Genomic DNA, 18,936 nt, shown 5'->3' on the forward strand with positions numbered 1-18,936 from the left:
GATTTTAAGTGGGACGTATTAGACAACCCGTTTGGGAGTGATCACCTACCAGTTTTTATAAGCCTATCATCCTCACCTGCAGTCACCCCAACCAAACCACGGCGATGGAAGCTACATCTAGCTGATTGGGCGTTGTTTAGAGAAAAGGCCAGATTAGAGGACATTTACTCAGAAACACTTAGCATAGATGAAATGAATGAAATTCTCACAAAATGTATCATCGATGCTGCACGGCTAGCTATTCCCCGGTCCACAGGCGTGGTGCGCCAGAACCACAAGGTATGGTGGACGCGAGAATGTTGGGAAGCCAAAAAACAACAAAATAAGGCCTGGGGTGTATTTCGTAGGTATCCTACTCACGAAAATCTAATAGCTTTCAAAAAGGCAAAAGCTAAAGCCCGATATATACGGCGGAACGCGGAAAAAATGTCTTGGCAAAATTATGTGTCGTCCATAAACAGCTCGGTAACATCAAAAAAACTGTGGGAGCAGGTCAGAAAAGTAAATGGCAGCTATTCCCCATTCACCCTTCCTCTGCTGACGGATCCTGGAATTCAGACAAGTATTAAAGAACAGGCAGACATTTTGGGGCAACATTTTTTTATAGTTTCTAGTTCTTCCCACTATACACAGTCATTCTTAAAATACAAAAACATAACCGAAAAACAAAGACTCCCTACGGCAGGCAGCACAAACGAGCCTTACAATAATTTGATTACACTTCAAGAAATACAGAGAGTACTGTCTATAGGTAAACAAACTGCACCAGGCCCCGACGAAATTCATTATGAAATGCTGTCCCATCTATCTGAGCAATCTGTAGAAGTTCTGTTAAAATTTTTTAACAAAATATGGGTAGTAGGGAAAATACCAGCTGCTTGGAAAAAAGCCATTATTGTTCCATTTCTAAAACCAGGAAAGCCACCAACCTCCCCTAACAGTTACAGGCCTATAACCCTTACAAGCTGTCTTGCCAAATCTTTTGAGAGTGTTATAAATATTAGATTAATGTTTATTCTAGAATCCCGAGAGCTTCTTGATGTCCACCAATGTGGTTTTAAAAAAACATGTTCCACAGTCGACTATTTAGTCCTCCTGGAAAACACAATCCGAGAGGCCTTTATACACAGGCAACACTGCCTTTCAGTTTTTTTCGATATGGAGAAGGCATATGACACGACCTGGAGGTTCGGGATTCTTCGCGACCTGGCAGAGCTTGGTATCCGCGGGAGGATGCTGAAATATTTGAGCGACTTTTTATCCAACCGTTCTTTCCAAGTTCGTCTCGGCGCAACCCTCTCAAATAATTTTACTCAGGAAAATGGCGTTCCTCAGGGATGCATTTTAAGTACTACATTGTTCATAGTAAAAATGAATTCTTTAACCAGTATAATTCCACAGTCCATTATGTACTCGGTCTACGTTGATGACCTTCAAATTGCATGCACATCTTCTAGCCTGGCAACTTGTGAGCGACAACTACAACTCACAATAAACAAATTAGCACTTTGGGCAGACAGAAATGGATTTAGGTTTTCTCCACAGAAAACTGTTGCGGTTCTTTTCTCGCTGCAGAGAGGACTGCATATTAATCCCACCCTCCACTTGAACGACATCACACTTCCAGTAAAACAAGGACACAAATTTTTAGGCTTAACTTTTGACAAAAAGCTAACGTTTCTACCACATATAAACACCCTAAAAAAGAAAGCCACCCAATCCCTGAATATACTTAAAGTACTCTCACGGAAGCGTTGGGGATCCGATAGGAGGTGCCTATTGCACATCTATCGCTCTCTAGTACGCTCTTCGTTAGACTATGGATCCATAGTGTATGGGTCTGCGAGGCCATCATACCTTAAAAAGCTAGATCCAGTACAAAACCTCGGGTTGCGCCTTTCAACTGGTGCTTACAGAACATCACCCATAAATAGCCTTCACGTAGAAGCAAATGAACCGACCCTCACCAACAGGAGAACAATGCTTACCTGTGCATACGTACTGAAAATAAGGTCGCTACCGAAACATCTTTGTTACACCATAGTTACAAAATGCCCATCCAGAACACTGTTCACCAACAAACCTCAAGCTGTAAAACCATTGCTCCTCCGCTTTGAAGAAATATGCCAAGAAATAAACATACTAGATGCACTTCCTGATGTTGCCCAGAGACCCGATAGGTTGCCACCTTGGTACTTGTTTCCTGGTGTATGCGATTTCGCACTGACACACATTCAAAAAAGACATACCCCACTGGAATATATACAGCAAGAGTTTCTTGGAGTAAGCGAAAAATACAAGAATTGCACAGATTTCTACACAGATGGATCTAAGACAGCACTCTATGTAGGGAGCGCGATAGTGCAAGGGAAATGGGAAAAAGTAGTCAGGCTGCCTCAGTGCGCTTCAATATTTACAGCAGAATGCTACGCCATTGCTCTAGCTGTAGAACAAATATTGAAGAAAAACATACAGAACAGTGTTATCTACAGTGACTCCCTCAGCGTAATTACAGCAATAAACCCCAGAAATGCAACTGAACCCTTAATAGGAAACATAATACATAATGTAATACGAGCTGATTCACAAGGACATACAATAAAGTTTTGCTGGGTTCCCAGTCACGTGGGCATCAGCGGAAATGAGAGGGCTGATGCAAGCGCCGCACTTGCCCTTAACGCAAAAATAAAACCAGTAAACATACCGCATAAGGACTGCATCAAGTCAGTGCAGATTAAATTGAGAGAAAAATGGCAGGCCTCTTGGGACAACGAGGTTAACAACAAGCTGCACTTTGTAAAACCTGTCCTGGGTGAATGGAAGACCTGTAGGCACCAGGAACGATTTTTTGAAGTAATTTTATGTCGTCTCCGCATTGGACATACACACATTACACATAATTTCTTACTAACGAAACAAAACAAACCTCGTTGTGAAAGATGTGGAGACGAACTAACAATAAACCATATTTTATTCTCTTGTGCAAAACTCGAAAAACTAAGAAATAAGCACTTTACGAAGTTTTATAATGAATACATTCCTTTACACCCAGCGCTGCTTTTAGGCGAAAATGCCATTGTTAACATATCTTCCGTTTTTAGCTTTTTAAAAGAAGCAGATGTTCTTCAGAAACTGTAAACTTTGATCCAGAGCTTTGCTTTAAAATGTGATGCATTTCAGCCATTTTCTCATTCCATGAGAAGAGGGCTGAGGTGGGTATTTGAATGGTTGGGAGCCTCAGGATCCTTGCCCAGCCAAGGATGGCTACTGAGGTTATCTGACCTTCTTGAAAGCGTTTATTTTTAGCCATTTATAAAATTTCTTCTTTCTCTTATTACTACCAGAACGAAATAGCAATTTAAGTCCTCTACACAACCATGTTTCCTCCCACCTACAGAAAAGTGTTCATATACCTTGAGCCTGGCGCATGATAGCCTTAGCTGCTTATGTGCCATTAAACCCAACACAACACATTAACTTCCACCCGCATTTTGGGCACGTTGTGATGACTTCAGTTTGGCTGGTGGGCCAGCTGCTTTTTGCGCACAGCACCAACGATGTCCACAGAACGGGAGCGTATCGTGATTGTTTGGTCGCTGTTTGGCAGGATTGCTTGCCTCAGATGCTAGTTGTGAGTGTGGAGACAGGTGTGCTAGCCGAGTCTCAGCCTTTGCTATGCATCCTCGCTGCAGCAACTGGTTGACTGCCTGAGCACTGGCAAGGTAACGTGGGCACCTGATGTCAATGGCCCATCCTGCCTGGACAAAGTGAGGACGCTACTGCAAGGTCGGTGCTTCTGCCATTCATTCTTTGCCCATGTTGGCTTTTGCAGACTGGTGTTTGCATGCGCACTGTGGCAACGGCAGTTCAGTTCAAATGGCACCACTCAGGGTAGGGAAGGTGTGATGTACTGTAATTTCTGGTATACACTCAGCATTTCATTTCATTTTCAGCACACCCTGCGGGAGGGAGTACAACAGTAAAGTGATGAGCAGTAAAATAAAATCATATGGTAGAAATGAGCCGATGCTGAGGCAGCGATCGAATATCGAGTGTTAACACACAGGATGGCATGCAGCTCAAAGCAGGAAACTATGGCAGCAGATGTCAGCACAGTCCTGCATACCCTTGGCCTGATTTGCAGTGCTGCCTATAGTCTTCTCAGCACTGAATGCACTGCCCAAGAAATCGAGGAGGGCCAGCCTGGTAGACAGCATGTGATACGTTAGCGGAGCCAATTTGCGCACGAGTTAAGCTGCACATCTGTCTGATGGAGAGGATGAAACGCTGCAGTCACGAGCAGAGCCGAACACAAGGTAGAGGCAAAAGAGAGGGAGTGAGGTGCTGAGGAAAGTGCACCCTTGGCTTTTTTCCTACTTTTCTGGACATGTGTCTGCTTGCGAACAGTTTTCAACCAGCTTTTGGGTACAGTGGTAGAAAAGTGTCAGGGCGGTGAAGGTGAAAAGGCAGGTTGTGGCTGATACAGGAAGGCATGTATAATTAGTGCACTGGCAGTCAAGTCCACTTTCATGGAAAGAGCCATATGTCCTCCTGCAAAGTTGTCCTGCCCAGGTTTTTTTTTTTTTACAGAGTCCAGAATTTAAAAAATTGGGTTTTCGATGCGAAGATAACTTTTTGCTGCATGGTAATGCCAGTTAATGCGGCGAGTTGGGCGTGTTGTTACATATTTTCCAGAAAAGCAGCGCGAAAAAACACGTGGACAAAGACGAGACGATAAGGACAGGGCGCTGATCAGCGCCCGTCCTTGTCGTCTCGTCTTTGTCCACGTCTTTTTTGCGCTGCTTTTCTGGGTAATACCAGTATTGCTGGACATTAACACTTACAATCACTCTGGTAATTGCCATGATTGGCCCGTTTTTTGATGTCCACGAACAGAGGCATTATTATGCAGCGAAAAGCTTCTCTTACCTTAGGAACCCTATGTTTAAAAATTTTGGACTTGCCAAAAGAAAAAAAAACCTGGTAAATGGGAGTGTTCAGATAATGATGGAAATCGAGGTCCCATGACTATTTTATACGTTGTGCAAATGTGTCAAGTCAAGCGAATCGTACTTAGTTTTGCAAGAAATGCTGTGGTTTTTTTCGACAAAATTCACCCATCACTTGAGGTGGAAATCACGGCTTTTGTCATTTCTCAGAATTGCTAGTTTGCATCCCTACAGAAAGTAAAATAAGATTTCGTTGAACTTGATTGTGTTTTCATTACTTATAGGCAACCTTTTCTGTTGGAAGCAGTGCAAAAATAATTTTTGGCTCCTATAATTTTGCAGCAAAAGAATTGCAAACATTGTTGAAAAAGTATGACATTCCTACTGGAGCACTGCACAGGCCACTAGCCTGACCCAGGCCCATGGCTTCAAGGCCCATGGCCTGCTACATTATCGCTTTACTGCTAGCTTGATGTGAGGCCTGGCCCAGACACACGCCAATTCGCGCAGCAGCTCAAGAGGTAGTTCACTGAGTGCAAATAGTCTTCTGCTGCACAGCTAAAGAAGTGGCCACGCTGAAATAACACTAGAAAAAATTTCTTTGGTACATACAAAAATAGTAGAATATAAGGCAGTTTCTTGTCGGTGAACTTGTCTGTGAGTAGCCCCAAACTTCCGAGATGGGTCATTTCTTGCCAAGTGATCCAGCATTTTGTCGCAGGTTCTCTACACTTAATAAGCATGGCGTACTTATTTTTCATGTCTTGACGTCAGTTTTATTTTTCGAACCGGTAGAGGATGTAGTGAACAACATTTTTTTCTGAAAGTATTTCAACTCTCAGCTGTGATTACAGAAGGCCAGAGAATGGCAGAAGCTGTTGGCAAGCCTCAACTTAGGTGGTAACACAGAAAATATTGCACACATAAAAGCACAAAAAATTTTTACTTTGAAATTTTTTGTTGAAAAGTCTTCAAAGTGGAGCGGCAAAATTTTTACATGTGCTTATAACGCATAAAACAAAGAACGTTTAAACAATATTTTTGCTCAAAAATAATGAACATGGTAATGAGGAAAAAATTGCAAACAGTGTAAGTTTATCAAAAACTTGATTTTTGAGCAGCAGGCAGCTCCCCTTGGTGGGCCAAGCAAAAAATACACAATAACCTTAGGCTGTGCCCAATGAAAGTTGTTAAAGGAAGCAGACAGCAGTGATACTAAACGGGCGGTGTGAAGCCAGAAATGGCATCGAGTTGTTCGAAGGACAATCGTCTTCAGAGAACTAAAGAAGAACATTCGAGTTTGCTGCTCAGGGATGGCTCTGTGGCACTGCCGTCTCCACAGCACCGTCTTCTTTTAAAGCTTACCTTGTTCACTGGGCAGAGCCTAAGGTTACCAAGGGGAGTTTTTTTGTTGCTCAAAAGCAACATTTCGGGTAAACTTGCATTGTTTGCAATTTTTTTCTCATTACCACGTTGATTATTTTTGGCCAGAAATACTTTTCAAATGCTCTTTGTTTTATGCGCTCTTGTCACCTTCATGAGCCTGACTATGCTCACTGCAGGGCAAAGGCCTCTCCCATCCCACCTATCTTTCTTCTGCCCCCTGCTATGCTTGCCTTCTCTGGGAATCCACTCTGTTACCCTACAGGACCAGTGGTTGTCTTGCCTTCGCATTACATGCCCTGCCCAAGTCCATTTCTTCCTATGCTATGCACTATATAAGCCTGGGTAAAAATTTTCCTTCTCCTCTGTTCTTGAACAAAAAGTTTCAAAATGCAAGTTTTTTTGCACTTTGATGTGGGCCGTATTTGAGATGCTTTGAGACACTCTGCCATCCTTTTATGGACCTGGGCTGTGCGGAGGAGCCTCATCTCCTGCACTTTTTTGAAGAGCAATTGAAAGTATTCAGCTGTTTGAAACACTTGGCAGAAAAAATGATTATAGGGTCGCCAAATGTCCCAGACCATCTACAATTTGTTCAAAAAAATAATTCATGGAAACTTACCCTAATGTGCATAATCAGAGCCTGAAATGTTTTTGGCGAAAAAAATTTATTTGTGAGGTGAGGGCAGTTTGAATATTTAGAAAAGGCGAGAAACCAGGTACTGCCCAATTAACAAAAAATTCAAAATTTTAGAAAACAGTTCACTATTTTTTTCATTGACATTTGCACAGATTCTGGCTTTTGATATAATTCGGAGCATGCAGCTTTATACAGCGTGAATATTTTATGAAAATGCACCATTTTTGTTGTTTATTGTTTGGGATATAAACTTGCTCTTGGAAATTTGGAAATAGCTGTTTTGTTTCTCTAGATGTGTAGTACATATAACAAATGTTACAGGTGATGGAACTGCGTACATCAAAGTAAAAAGAAATACTAAAGTTGCAAAAAGTGTGTTTTGAACCAAAAACGCTCGCTCGTTAATTTCACCCTGAGGTGGTCCAAGTAAATATACAAGCAATAGCGGGTTTCATAGAACTGTTTATTGTCTTTAATTTCTGAAATTTTTACTGTGATAACTTTTGTTTAAAGAGAGAAAGGAATTTTTGAAGTTGAGCTGTCGCGCCACAAGTTCTGTCGTCTCTCAATGCCTCTTCACCGCAGAGCACGACACTGCAAACACTGTAGCCAGACAAAATGTAGAGTTCTTGTTCTTAAGTGAGGTTCGCACTGCAGCCAAACATAAGAAGATTGAGTAATCGAACGGGTATTCGTGGAAAAAGATTTTCTTAGCGCTGCTGGGGTGGCACATTCGCAGTCAGTCATTCTTGTCAGCGCCATGACAGACGTAAGCACCAGCATAAGAGCTTTTGAGACGCCGATCTGGAAATGACCAGAACGATCTGGTGTTGAAACAATCCGCGACGCAGAAGCACCACGTGGTTCCTGACCCTTGTGGCCGTCAGAGGCCCAGTGGCCTCTGATGTGATGTTTTGGTTGTATTACATTTAATCAGTGCAATTTCTATATTAATACTACAGCAACAACTGTAGACGAGCCACTGTGCTGGCTGGTGAAGCACCTTCCTGCAAGAAACGCACCTACACGTGAGCGGGCCGCGTTCACCACCAGTGCGTCCCTCGTTACTCGCCGCAGCTGTGTGCGCTTCGCACCTCCACATGCGCTTCGAGGCGCGCGCTCTCCGTGATCTTATTCAGATACAAATAAAGCACTTGTGATACTATCAATGCGGAAAGCTGGGCTAGTTGGTATGTCATCATTAATTAAAAGACTAGTGCATAAAACTGGGACGCACTATAAAACTGTCTTCTTCTCTGTCTGCGTCCCAGTTTTATGCGCTAGCCTTTTAATTAATGACTTGTGATATACCTGCCATGCCAGCTGGTCATCCCTCCTCGTGGTCCATGCGAGACAGCACGCTGAATACCCTTGTTTTTCTTCTCTTGGCTGCCCTGCACCAATGAGGGTCTCTTCGAACATCGAAAGCGAAGATGATGTTGTCAATTGTATACCATCCGCTAAATGTCACGTGACATATTCTTTAGCTCCAGTCCTAAAAATGCACAACAGCGTACAGCAGCAAACTGAAGTTGTTATCTGGCCATAAGTGTCGTGCCATGCAAGGTGTCTTGTTCGGCAGTGAAGAGGCGCAAGAGACGACGCAACTCACGGCGCAAGAGCTCAAATTAAAAAATTCTTTTCTCTCTTTAAACGAAAATTACCTCGACAAAAATTTCAGAAATGAAAGTGCATAAACGTTGTACATAACCCACTAATGTTTGTATTTTTTGCTTGGACCACCTTAGAATGAAATTAACTTGTGTTTTTGGCTCAAAACACACTTTTTGCAACTTTAGTATTTTTTTTACTTCGATGTACGCAGTTTCATCACCTGTAACATTTGCTATAGATACTAGACATCTAGAGAAACAAAACGGCTGTTTCCGAATTTCCAAGAGCAAGTTATATTTAAAACAAAAAGTGATAAAAATGATACATTTTCATACATTTTTCGACTTTTTTTAAATATTTATGCTACATAAAGCTGCATGCTCCAAATTATATCGAAAGCCACAATCTCTGGAAATGTCAATGAAAAAATTGCGAAGTTTTTACTAGAAATTTGAATTTTTATTAATTATTGAGCAGTGCCTAGGCTTCTCGCATTTTTAAAATTTTCAAACTGTCCTCAGCTCACGAATAAATTTTTCACCAAAAATATTTCAGGCTTTCATTACGCACATTACAATAAGTTTCCATGAATTTTTTCGAACAAATTGGAGATGGTCGAGCGCAACGTCTGGGACGTTTGGCGTTGCTGATATTATGGCTAGTTTTGTTTCATCATCCTCGCAGATGGCGCAAATATCCGAATTTTTTTGATCGATTCAGGCAAGTGCCCCAAACAAATGTGGCATAAAACAATTCTGTTGACCTATTGCCATCTTCGTGCGAAATTTGAACTCGAACAACTCACCTAAGTTTAGCTGAGAAAAAGCATTCTGCAACGTGTGTTCAATTGCTGAACACGCTGTACAGTCAGCTACCACACTACCACAACTCCCATGCCTTTGAGAGCCACAAAACCTGCTGATACTGATGCCGATATGGATAGTAGGACTTCGTGGCGGGAGATAATGTTGACGATGATGATAACGCGCAGCCTCAGACACCTGGAAGCTCCTGTGCATGTTCGTTTCGAAAGCTATTCCCACATGGGTTGTGGAAAATTTGGGTGCGACACTTCGAATAATTTTTTTATTTAACATTTCCTTGGGGAAAACGGTGCGGCCAACCGACAAGGTCTCGGATACAGAGACAAAAAGCAGATGTTCTCTGCCTACACTGTTCTGCCCATGCACTGCTAGGAAACGAGGACATTGTAAATACGGTCATGTGCAGAACTTATACAAAGTGCAGACTTTTGAAGTGACACTGAAGAAATAGTAGATTACATTAAAAGCTTGTTCATTCCAACTCCAAGGGGACTGGAAAATTGTTCGAATTAAGCCAAGTTGGAATAATCGAATGCATGCTAGAATGAGCAGTCATTGTGCCCCGCTGCGCAGGCAGAGCTTGAAGCAGTTATCGTGATATAGGCGCTACCACACGTTTGTGCCGGGCAGTTCTGAGAGTTAAATTCATGCGGTCCTAATGGCAAATTAAAGAAAGTGATCGGCCAGTTACGTGCCATTAACCAGTACTGGAATGTATACGTGTGAGCTTTAGTGCTGGAATATAGGACGATATTTATGCTCCAAAACATGTTTATTTCAATTTGCTTGAGTTTTTTCTGCCGAGACTCCATCAGCATCATTTGTAGCTTGCCCAAGAGCTCCAGAGCAACGTCTGTGTTCCCATTCGCAGAGAAGTAGCGTGCTGCAACATTGAGCGCCGACACTACTTCACATCCACATGGCAGTGGCTTAGGCTTGTCGCCGCAGTCGGACTCATCACTGTTGGCTGGACTCACCACACGTGAGCCCTGTGGCATCTGTTGACAGCATGCAGCCGCACTTACATCGGCATAACTCTAGTGTTCCAACATCTCCACGCTACTGTCCACGTAGCTCGCAGCATCAACAAAAAGCATGACGGCGGCTCCCGAACCGCCATTCTGTTGTAGTCGTATGGCTGCGCTTGGGTGGATGCCAATGAGTAATTACTCCCTTATTACAAAATTTACTCCACCATGGGGGATTCCCCTAAAACATTTGACCAACGTATGTTGCATGTGAGTGTAGAGATAACTATGAATCAGATTTAAGGCAACTCCTCAGATGCCATATGACAATAGCTTGTCTATAGTAAAATGTCATGTCTAAGGGAATCAAATGCCTTTTTCAAAACTAAAAAAATTGGCTCTGGTTTAGCTCTGGTTAACCCTAGTGGAATTGCAAAAGCTTCGTTTCCTTGGCATGCCACCTATGGAGCGTCTCATTCCAGCGCGAGAGCTCAAACCGGTCTCTTCCGCAGTTGAAGAGTCACTCCTAGACGTGGCACGACTTCTTCTAGCTGCATATTCGTTGTGACGCTTCTCGAGTTGTGCGGCGCGTTCTTCTGGCCTTTTTTGAGCGCGTTGTCTCTTCCTCGCTTCGTTCTGTCGTTGTTGCGTCTCTTTCGCGCTCTCCATAACGACTTCAATACACCGAGGTGAAGTGCATATATATATACCCCCCCCCCAGCAGGCGACACCTCCTCTCCCTCTACCCCAGCGGAGCGCATCTGTTGGAGCGAGCGGCGACGGCGGCGCCATTCCGAGACTGCTCAGTTTGGGCAAGGTTACAGAAACTAGTGGGCATCAAAGCGCTCCCCTCCCAACTCCACTCTCTTCTCCACTTAACCATGGCTGACACACATCAAAACCGCCCGGACCCCACCACATGATTGTGCGCTACCAAGCACACGCCGACCATGGCGAGCCTTGCTCTGAGGGAACTAAGCAACTACACTCTGGCTGACACAAACAGGCCTTTATTGCTACAACAACAATAACGCCAGCTAGCAACAAAACATGCTAAGGACTCTAGGTGGTCAGACTAACCAGCAAGATTACGAGCGAACGTTTGCCCACGCTAGGGCAAGGAAGAAACCCCCGAGGCCGGATGGGATGAGCTGGCGGAAGAATGTTCCCACCACGAGGCCTCACCCGGCTGGCGGAGAACTGAGCGCCATGCCAGCACATCAGCGCACATCGAGTTCCTGAGCAGAAGAGGAGAGCCATCCCCCGTCCGTGTGCCCAGCAATCATGCCATTTGTGGTGCTCGTGGCGCTGCGACGCTGTCCCTTGTTAGTTACGGTAACTAACTAGGAAGGACACATTGTGAGGAAGCAAACCTAAGGAGGCGGAGTAGGCGCATCCTCAAAATACAGTGCGGGCTGACTAGCTACACAACCTCAACGAGGCATCGTCATCATCATAATCAGCCTGACTAAACCCACTACAGGGCAAAGGCCTCTCCCATGTTTCTTCAATTAACCCTGGCCTTTGCCAGCTGCGCCCACCCTATGCCTGCAAACTTCCTAATCTCATCTGCCCACCTAACCTTCTGCCGCTCCCTGCTACGCTTGCCTTCTCTTGGAATCCACTCCGCTACCCTTAAGGAGCAGCGGTTATCTTGCCTTCGCAGTACATGCCGTGCCCAAGCCAAATTTCTTCCTCTTGATTTCGACTAGGATGTCATTAACACGCGTTTGCTTCCTCACCCACTCTGCCCGCTTCCCGTCTCTTAACGTTGCACCTATCATTTTTCTTTCCATGGCTGGCTGCGTTGTCCTTAACTTAAGCTGAACTCTTTTCGTTAGCCTCCACGTTTCTGCCCCGTAGGTGAGTACCGGTGAGATACAGCTGTTGTACACTTTTCTATTGAGGGAAATTGGCAAACTGCCACTCATGATCTGAGAGAACTTGCCATATGCACTTCACCCCATTCTGATCCTTCTAGTTATTTCCCTCTCATGATCCGGATCAGCTGTAACTACCTGCCCTAAGTAGACATATTCCTTTAGCACTTCTAGCCCCTCACTGCCAATTGTGAACTGCTGTTCCCTTGCTAGACTGTTGACCACTACCTTGGTATTCTGCATGTTAATTTTTAGACCCAGCATTCTGCTCTGCCTGTCTAACTCATTGATCATGACTTGCAGTTCACCTCATTAGTGACTCAGCAAGGCAATGTCATCAGCGAGTTGCAGAATATTTAGCTATCCTCCCTTTACTCTTATTCCCAACTGTTCCCAATTCAGGCCTCGGAATACCTCCTGCAAACAGGCGGTGAATAGCATTGGCGAGATCATGTCTAATTGCCTGACACCCTTCCTTATTGGAATTTTTTTTGCTGACTTTATGGAAGACTATGGTAGCTGTGCAGTTGCTGTATACAGGGTGTCCAGGCTAACTTTAGCCCAGGGTTAAAAAAGAAGGTATTTGAGGTAGGCCAGGGAAACCACTTACATACACCTACCAACCGGCTTGCGCAACGTAAGTAATTTGTTTTGCAATGAATTAATTACAAATTAAGATAATTTTTCTAAATGCGTAAATATCGACTTTATATAGCAAATGTGAATAGCAAAGTTGGAGAGCACCTTCAGAAACCCCCATTCCATTTATTTTCGATAACGAAAGCCTCGCGTGTATCTTTTTTCCGAGCTCCAAAGAAATCCCGCGAAATAAAAAAAAAATCACGTGGCTAGTGCATCCACACGCCACGATTGTGTTGCTCTTAATCCAGGATTGAGTGAACGAAATCAGCTGCCGGCATGGTGCCACGACCCCATTGCTTTGGCAGGCCGATGTGTTGACGATGGTTGCACCGTTACACTTGCAGGCTGGCTCGCGCGGGCATCGCAACCACCGTTGACATATCGGCCTGCCGGAGCAACGGGGTCGTCGCGCCATGCCAGCAGCTGATTTCGTTCACTCAAGCCAGGATTGAGAGCAGCCAAACGTGGCGCGCGGATGCGCTAGTTATGTGATTTTTTTTTGTAATTCGCGGGCTTTCTTTGGAGCTCGGAAAAAAGATACACGTGAGGCTTTTGCTACCAAAAATAAATGGAATGGGGGTTTCTGTAGGTGCTCTCCAACTTCGCTATTGACATTTGCTGTCTTAAGTCGATATGTACGCATTTAGAAAAATTATATTAATTGCTAATTAATTGCAAAACCAAAAATTGCCTATGATGCGCAAGCCGGTGGGTAGGTGTATGTAAGCGGTTTCCCTGGCCTACCTCTAATATCTTCTTTTTAACCCTTGGCTAAAGTTAGCGTGGACACCCTGTATATGTTCCAGTATTTTGACGTAAGGCTCTTTTACACCCTGATTACGGAATGCCTATATGACTGCTAAGGTTTCCACTGAGTCGAATGGTTCGTAATCAATGAAGGGTATATATAGAGGTTGATTATGTTCTGCACATTTCTCTATCACCTGATTGATAGTGTGAATAGGATCTGTTGTGGAATATCCTTTACGAAAGCCTGCCTGATCATTTGGTTGATTAGTCTAAGGTTGCCCTGACTCTGTTAGCGATTACCTTAGTAAATACCTTGTAGGCAACGGATAGTAAGCTGATCGGTCCGTAATTTTTCCAAGTCCTTGCTGTCTCCTTTCTTATGAATTGAGATAATGTTCGCATTCTTCCAAGCTTCTGGTACGGTCGAGGTCATAAGACATTGCGTATGCAGGGTAGCTAGTTTTTTTAGCACGATCTCCCCTCCGTCCTTGTCACCTAAGAAAGCTTGCCGTTATATTGTCGAACCGTCCTACCGCCCAATTCTACTGCGTAATGATAGCTGTGAGATAATCGTTCACTGTATGAACATCAAGATCGTCTGCTCAGTTAAAGCCGAATATCTGTTCTGCAGCGATATTGAATTCCTCTATTTTCCTTCTTATTGCTAACTCGTTAATGAACTTCCTCTTCTCTAGGTTCTTCCGTTTTCTCATCAAGTCTAAGCTAATTAGAGACCTTTCCATTTTGTGGTCGCTACAGCTCACCTTTCCGAGGACGGCCACATCCTGAACGATGCCAGGTTGAGCGCATAGTATGAAGTCTGTTCCATTTTTAGTCTCACCATTGGGGCTCTTCCAGGTCCACTTCCTGCTCTCTCGTTTGCGGAAGAAGGTATTCATGATCCGTAAATTATTTCTATCTGCTAATTCGACTAATAACTCTCCCCTGCTATTTCTAGAGCCTATCCCATAGTCGCCTACCGCGTGGTCGCCTACCGCCTGCTTCTTGTTCACCTTCGCATTGAAGTCGCCCATCAGTACAGTGTAGTGTGATTTTACATCACTCATTGCCGGTTCCTCGTCTTCATAGAAGCTTTCAACGGTCTGGTCATCATGGCTGGATGCAGGCACGTAGGCCTGCACCACTTTCAGCTTGTACCTCTTATTGAGCCTAATTATAATAGCTGCTACCCTCTCGTTAATACTATAGAACTCCTCTACGTTGCCAGCTATATCCTGATTAATGAGGAATCCCACGCCTAGTTCTCGTCTATGCGCTAATCTGCGATAACAGAGTATAAGTCCGTCCTTTAGTACTGCATACGCCTCACCGGTCCTCCTAACTTCTCTAAGCCCTATGACATCCCATTTAATTCCTGCTAGTTCCTCAAACAGCACTGCTAGGCTAGCCTCACTAGATAAGGTTCTAGCGTTAAACGTTGCCAAGTTCAGATTCCAATGGCGGCCTGTCCGGAGCTGCAGAGATTTTTAGCACCCTCCTCTACGTCACAGGTCTGACCGCCGCTGTGGTCAGTTGCTCCGCAGCCACTGGGGACTGAGGGCCGAGGGTTAATTGGTTTGTTCATAGAAGGTTGTGGCCGAGTAATACACCAGGGTGGCCAAATCCTGTTCTGGTCAGGGAGTGCATTGTCGGTTCTGGTCACCAAGATAGGCCCCACCCCAGGCCTCGTTATGCAATTCCATCGACACGCGGATTTAAAAAATTTTTTAAAGCGAGGGAGAATTGTGCGCCACCAGGATTCGAACTCCTGCCCTCTTGCACGCGAGGCGGACTCTCTACCTCTGCGCCATCACTGCATCCTCACGAGGCACTCCTTGGAAATAGAACGCTGTGTAGAAAGGGCTTCCGACTTACCGTCCGGGGCAGGGGCGAGACTTTGCAGGTATCGACTTCTTATGTTCAACAATGGCGGCCAAGGCCTGCCGAGCGCGCTGCATTGTTGGGGCAAAGCCATCCCTGAGCATTTCTGGGGGAGGTGGTGAGAACGCGTGTTTGCTGCGTTCACTTAGTAGCTGCCTGGAACCAGAATGCTAGCGGCACGGCAAGACGATCTTGCGTGCACCTGCAGTGGAAGGGGACAAGAGTGTGCGGCTGCAATTGTTCATGATGCTGGCTGGATGCCAAAGAGACTTCCATCGGCTCCGTGGACTTTTGCATAACCTTCAAGGTGGTGCTCCCGTCACTGCTTCTGCTTTTTTGGGGGGCCACAACCCTGATTGCAAGTGTGGACAAGGACGAACCTGAGGGAAGAACCAAGATCAAGAAACATAGAAGCCATAGGAGAAAAAAATAGACGTAAGTGCCGGTGCCAAATTAATTCAGACATAGGGTACATTAACTTGCAAGATGGCAGGAAGAAGACTGAAATGGGAGGAAATAGAACAACAGCTAAGGCAGGAGGAATTAATGGTATTTAGGTTAGTGGAAACACATATTAGGGACATGGAGCAGCCACCCTGTAACCCAGACTATGCATGGGAATATTGCAATAGAACAGAGGACAGCAGAAATAGGGTTGGAATTCGGGTATTCATTCATAAAAGCATGATTTGGCAGAGGGTCAAAAAGGAATGCAAGGGACATTTATGGCTAAAAGGAAAAGTGGCAGGGGAGCAAACACTCCTTGGCTTTGTATACCTGTGGACAGGAGCTAATGCCAAAGAGGAAAATAGGAAAATGTTAGAATGTATCGCAAGCGGCATTGATGAGCTGGGAGGACAGGGCGAGATAATTATATTAGGCGACAGGAATGCACACATAGAAGACCTGGATGGGTACATAGATTCGACAGGCAGCATGCTGCAGGACATGTGTGACAGGCATGATTTAGGTGTATACAACAGTACCGAGAAATGTGAAGGGCTCATGACATGGAAGACAGGGAGTCTGGGGAGTCCGTACCCAGCACCTCCACCAAACTAACGTGCAACATCGGAGCAGAGACGGAAAACTGCGGTGGTTCCTAAGTGGTCCGAGCGTACGAGCGAGAGAGAACAAACTTCTCCTCTATGAATGCAGGCACTTCTTCTACAGTGGCACGTATCAATATTAACTTTATACCTAATCATGGCACTTAAGTTGACTGCATTTATTTAGACTTTTGCAAAGCGTTTGATCAGGTGTAGCTTACTTCTTTACAAATAAAGTAAACTTAACATTGACCGAAATGTTCTAGAATGGATTGAATACTTTGTCTGACCGGTTTCAGTATGTGCAGGCGAACAGGTTTAACTCATCATCGGTTCCGGTGACCTCTGGGGTCCCACAAGATTCTGTCATCGGTTCTTTGCTGTTTTTTGTATACATTAATGACTTGCCAAACAATGTAACATCTTCAACAGGACCCTTTGCTGATGACTGCGTGATCTACTGTGAAATAAAAATACAGTAAAAGCTCGTTAATTCGAACTGACACCCTGGTCCTGGCACAGCCCTGTGTTTCTAGGGGGGAAAACTCCTGATAATTCGAACATGTCGGCATCCGCTATGGTTAATTAAAACTAGGAGCCACTGGTTCACACCGCTCCTCGTAGATAGAAGTTGACCCAGAGCAAGTAAAACACGCTCCAAATTTACCAGATATATAAAAGCTGAGTGCACGAGGCTCACAGAGCCCACGTTCTAGTGCATGCCGTAGCAGGTTTTCGCTGCTGGAGCACTCGCCCACGCCGCTGATGCTTCGGCGCAAGCCGTTCCAGGTTTTCGTTGTGCCGCGGTCGCTGGGTCATTGGATCTGACCGATCACGATCTAAACTGTGTGGAAATATGGGGGGACAAAGCCTTTCGCCCCGCCCGCACTCCCACTCCGCGGATGCAGCGTTCCCGCTCGCTAACCGCGGAGGGGTTCGTGCTCGAGGGACAAAGGGAAGGGACGACACAGCGTTAACACTCATATGCTATTTATTACACTTGCAATTAATACACAGAGCGGGCCAGCTAGCTACAAAACATCAACGAGGCATTCCTCGGAAATAGAAGGCTACGTAAGAAGGACTTCCGACTTACCGGCTGGGGCAGGGGCGCGACTTCGGAGGTATCGGCGGCGAACGTTTGTATGCGCCGATAATGGCGGCCGGGTTTTCCCGTGCGCACTGTATTCTTGGGGCAAAGCCATTCCCTAGCATTTGCTGGGGAAGGCGGTCAGAGCGCGCGTTTGCTGCGCTCGCTTCGCTGCCTGGAACCAGAAGTCCAGCGGCAAGGCACAACGGATCCCCGTGCGCCTGCCGCGGAAGGTGACGAGAGCGTGCGGCTCCAACCGCTCACCACGCTGGCCGGATCCCGAAGGGCCTCTCTCCGGTTCCACAGAATTCCGCGTAACCTACGAGGTGGCGCTCCCGTCGCCATTTCCTTTCCCCCATGAGGGAGACTTCCCTCCTCGCCCAGCCGGGGCTGCCCGTCCCGACGGCCGACGATGAAGATGGGCCGCATCAAAACGGAGGGGGGAAACAGGTTCTCCACATCCCTCCCTCCTTAAATGTCGGCCTACGGTTGAACCCGTCCATGGATACCATCGACGAAGGGGCCACGAGCGTTGCGGTGATGACTGCAAGACAGCTCGTACAGGCGGGGTGCCGGGGTCATCCGATGAGCAGCAAGGTCACCAGGCACCCGTCCTTGTCCCGCGGCAGGCATCCAAAATTAGCGTGTCGGGAGGGTGTTGTTCGCGCCGACGCGCCTTTGTTGGAAGGTAGAGGGGCTGGCCCCCCCTCTCGTAGCCGCTGCAAACTGCTCGCCGGAGACTCTGCAGCTCGATGACTCACGGCCGCATGGCAGCAGGCAGGGACCCATACAATGGACAGCTGGCCGGGGCAGCTTCTCTTGAACTCTGCATATCGCTCCTAGGATCTCCAAAAGTTTGCATCGAAAACAATGGAGACCGCGTAAACTCACCATTTGGTAAAGTGCGGAGCAATGCCAGTGCCAAACAATCCTATCCGGCACCGCCCAAACGCTCGGTTCATTTGAACGTAGCTGGCTCTCTTCGGACGAAGCACATTCGCGGTTCGCTTTCCGGCATGGTGATGTTAAGCTCACTTGAGCTGCATTAGCGTCTCTGGTTCCGCGAAATTATAAATTCGCTTCGCAGCCAAAAAAAATGAGTTCGTTCGAACCAAGTCAGCTTTCTGTAGTTGAGCGAGACCTCTCGGCTCTAGCGAGGTTAAATATACAAGCAAGCCCGTTTGCGCGTGCTTGTGCCACGGTACGACTGTGTCCTCCCAAAAGCGACAGGCAGCTCCCGAAGAGCCTTAGGCTTACTCGCTCTTA

The 18,936-nt window shown here is 45.7% G+C and overlaps 1 protein-coding gene across 4 annotated transcripts in view; it reads left to right on the plus strand.

The window, feature by feature from the left end:
- The window catches only part of Zwilch (zwilch kinetochore protein), a 217,576-nt gene that overhangs the window by 69,031 nt on the left and 129,609 nt on the right, over positions 1-18,936 (plus strand). For all 4 annotated transcript variants that reach the window (XM_077628066.1, XM_077628064.1, XM_077628063.1 and 1 more), the window contains one exon: positions 3,693-3,786. In XM_077628066.1, the coding sequence (XP_077484192.1) occupies positions 3,693-3,786 (94 nt within the window). The remainder of the gene's footprint in view (positions 1-3,692; positions 3,787-18,936) is intronic.

This window comes from Amblyomma americanum, chromosome 6 (genome assembly GCF_052857255.1).
Source record: "Amblyomma americanum isolate KBUSLIRL-KWMA chromosome 6, ASM5285725v1, whole genome shotgun sequence".
Taxonomy (NCBI): Eukaryota; Metazoa; Arthropoda; class Arachnida; order Ixodida; family Ixodidae; genus Amblyomma; species Amblyomma americanum.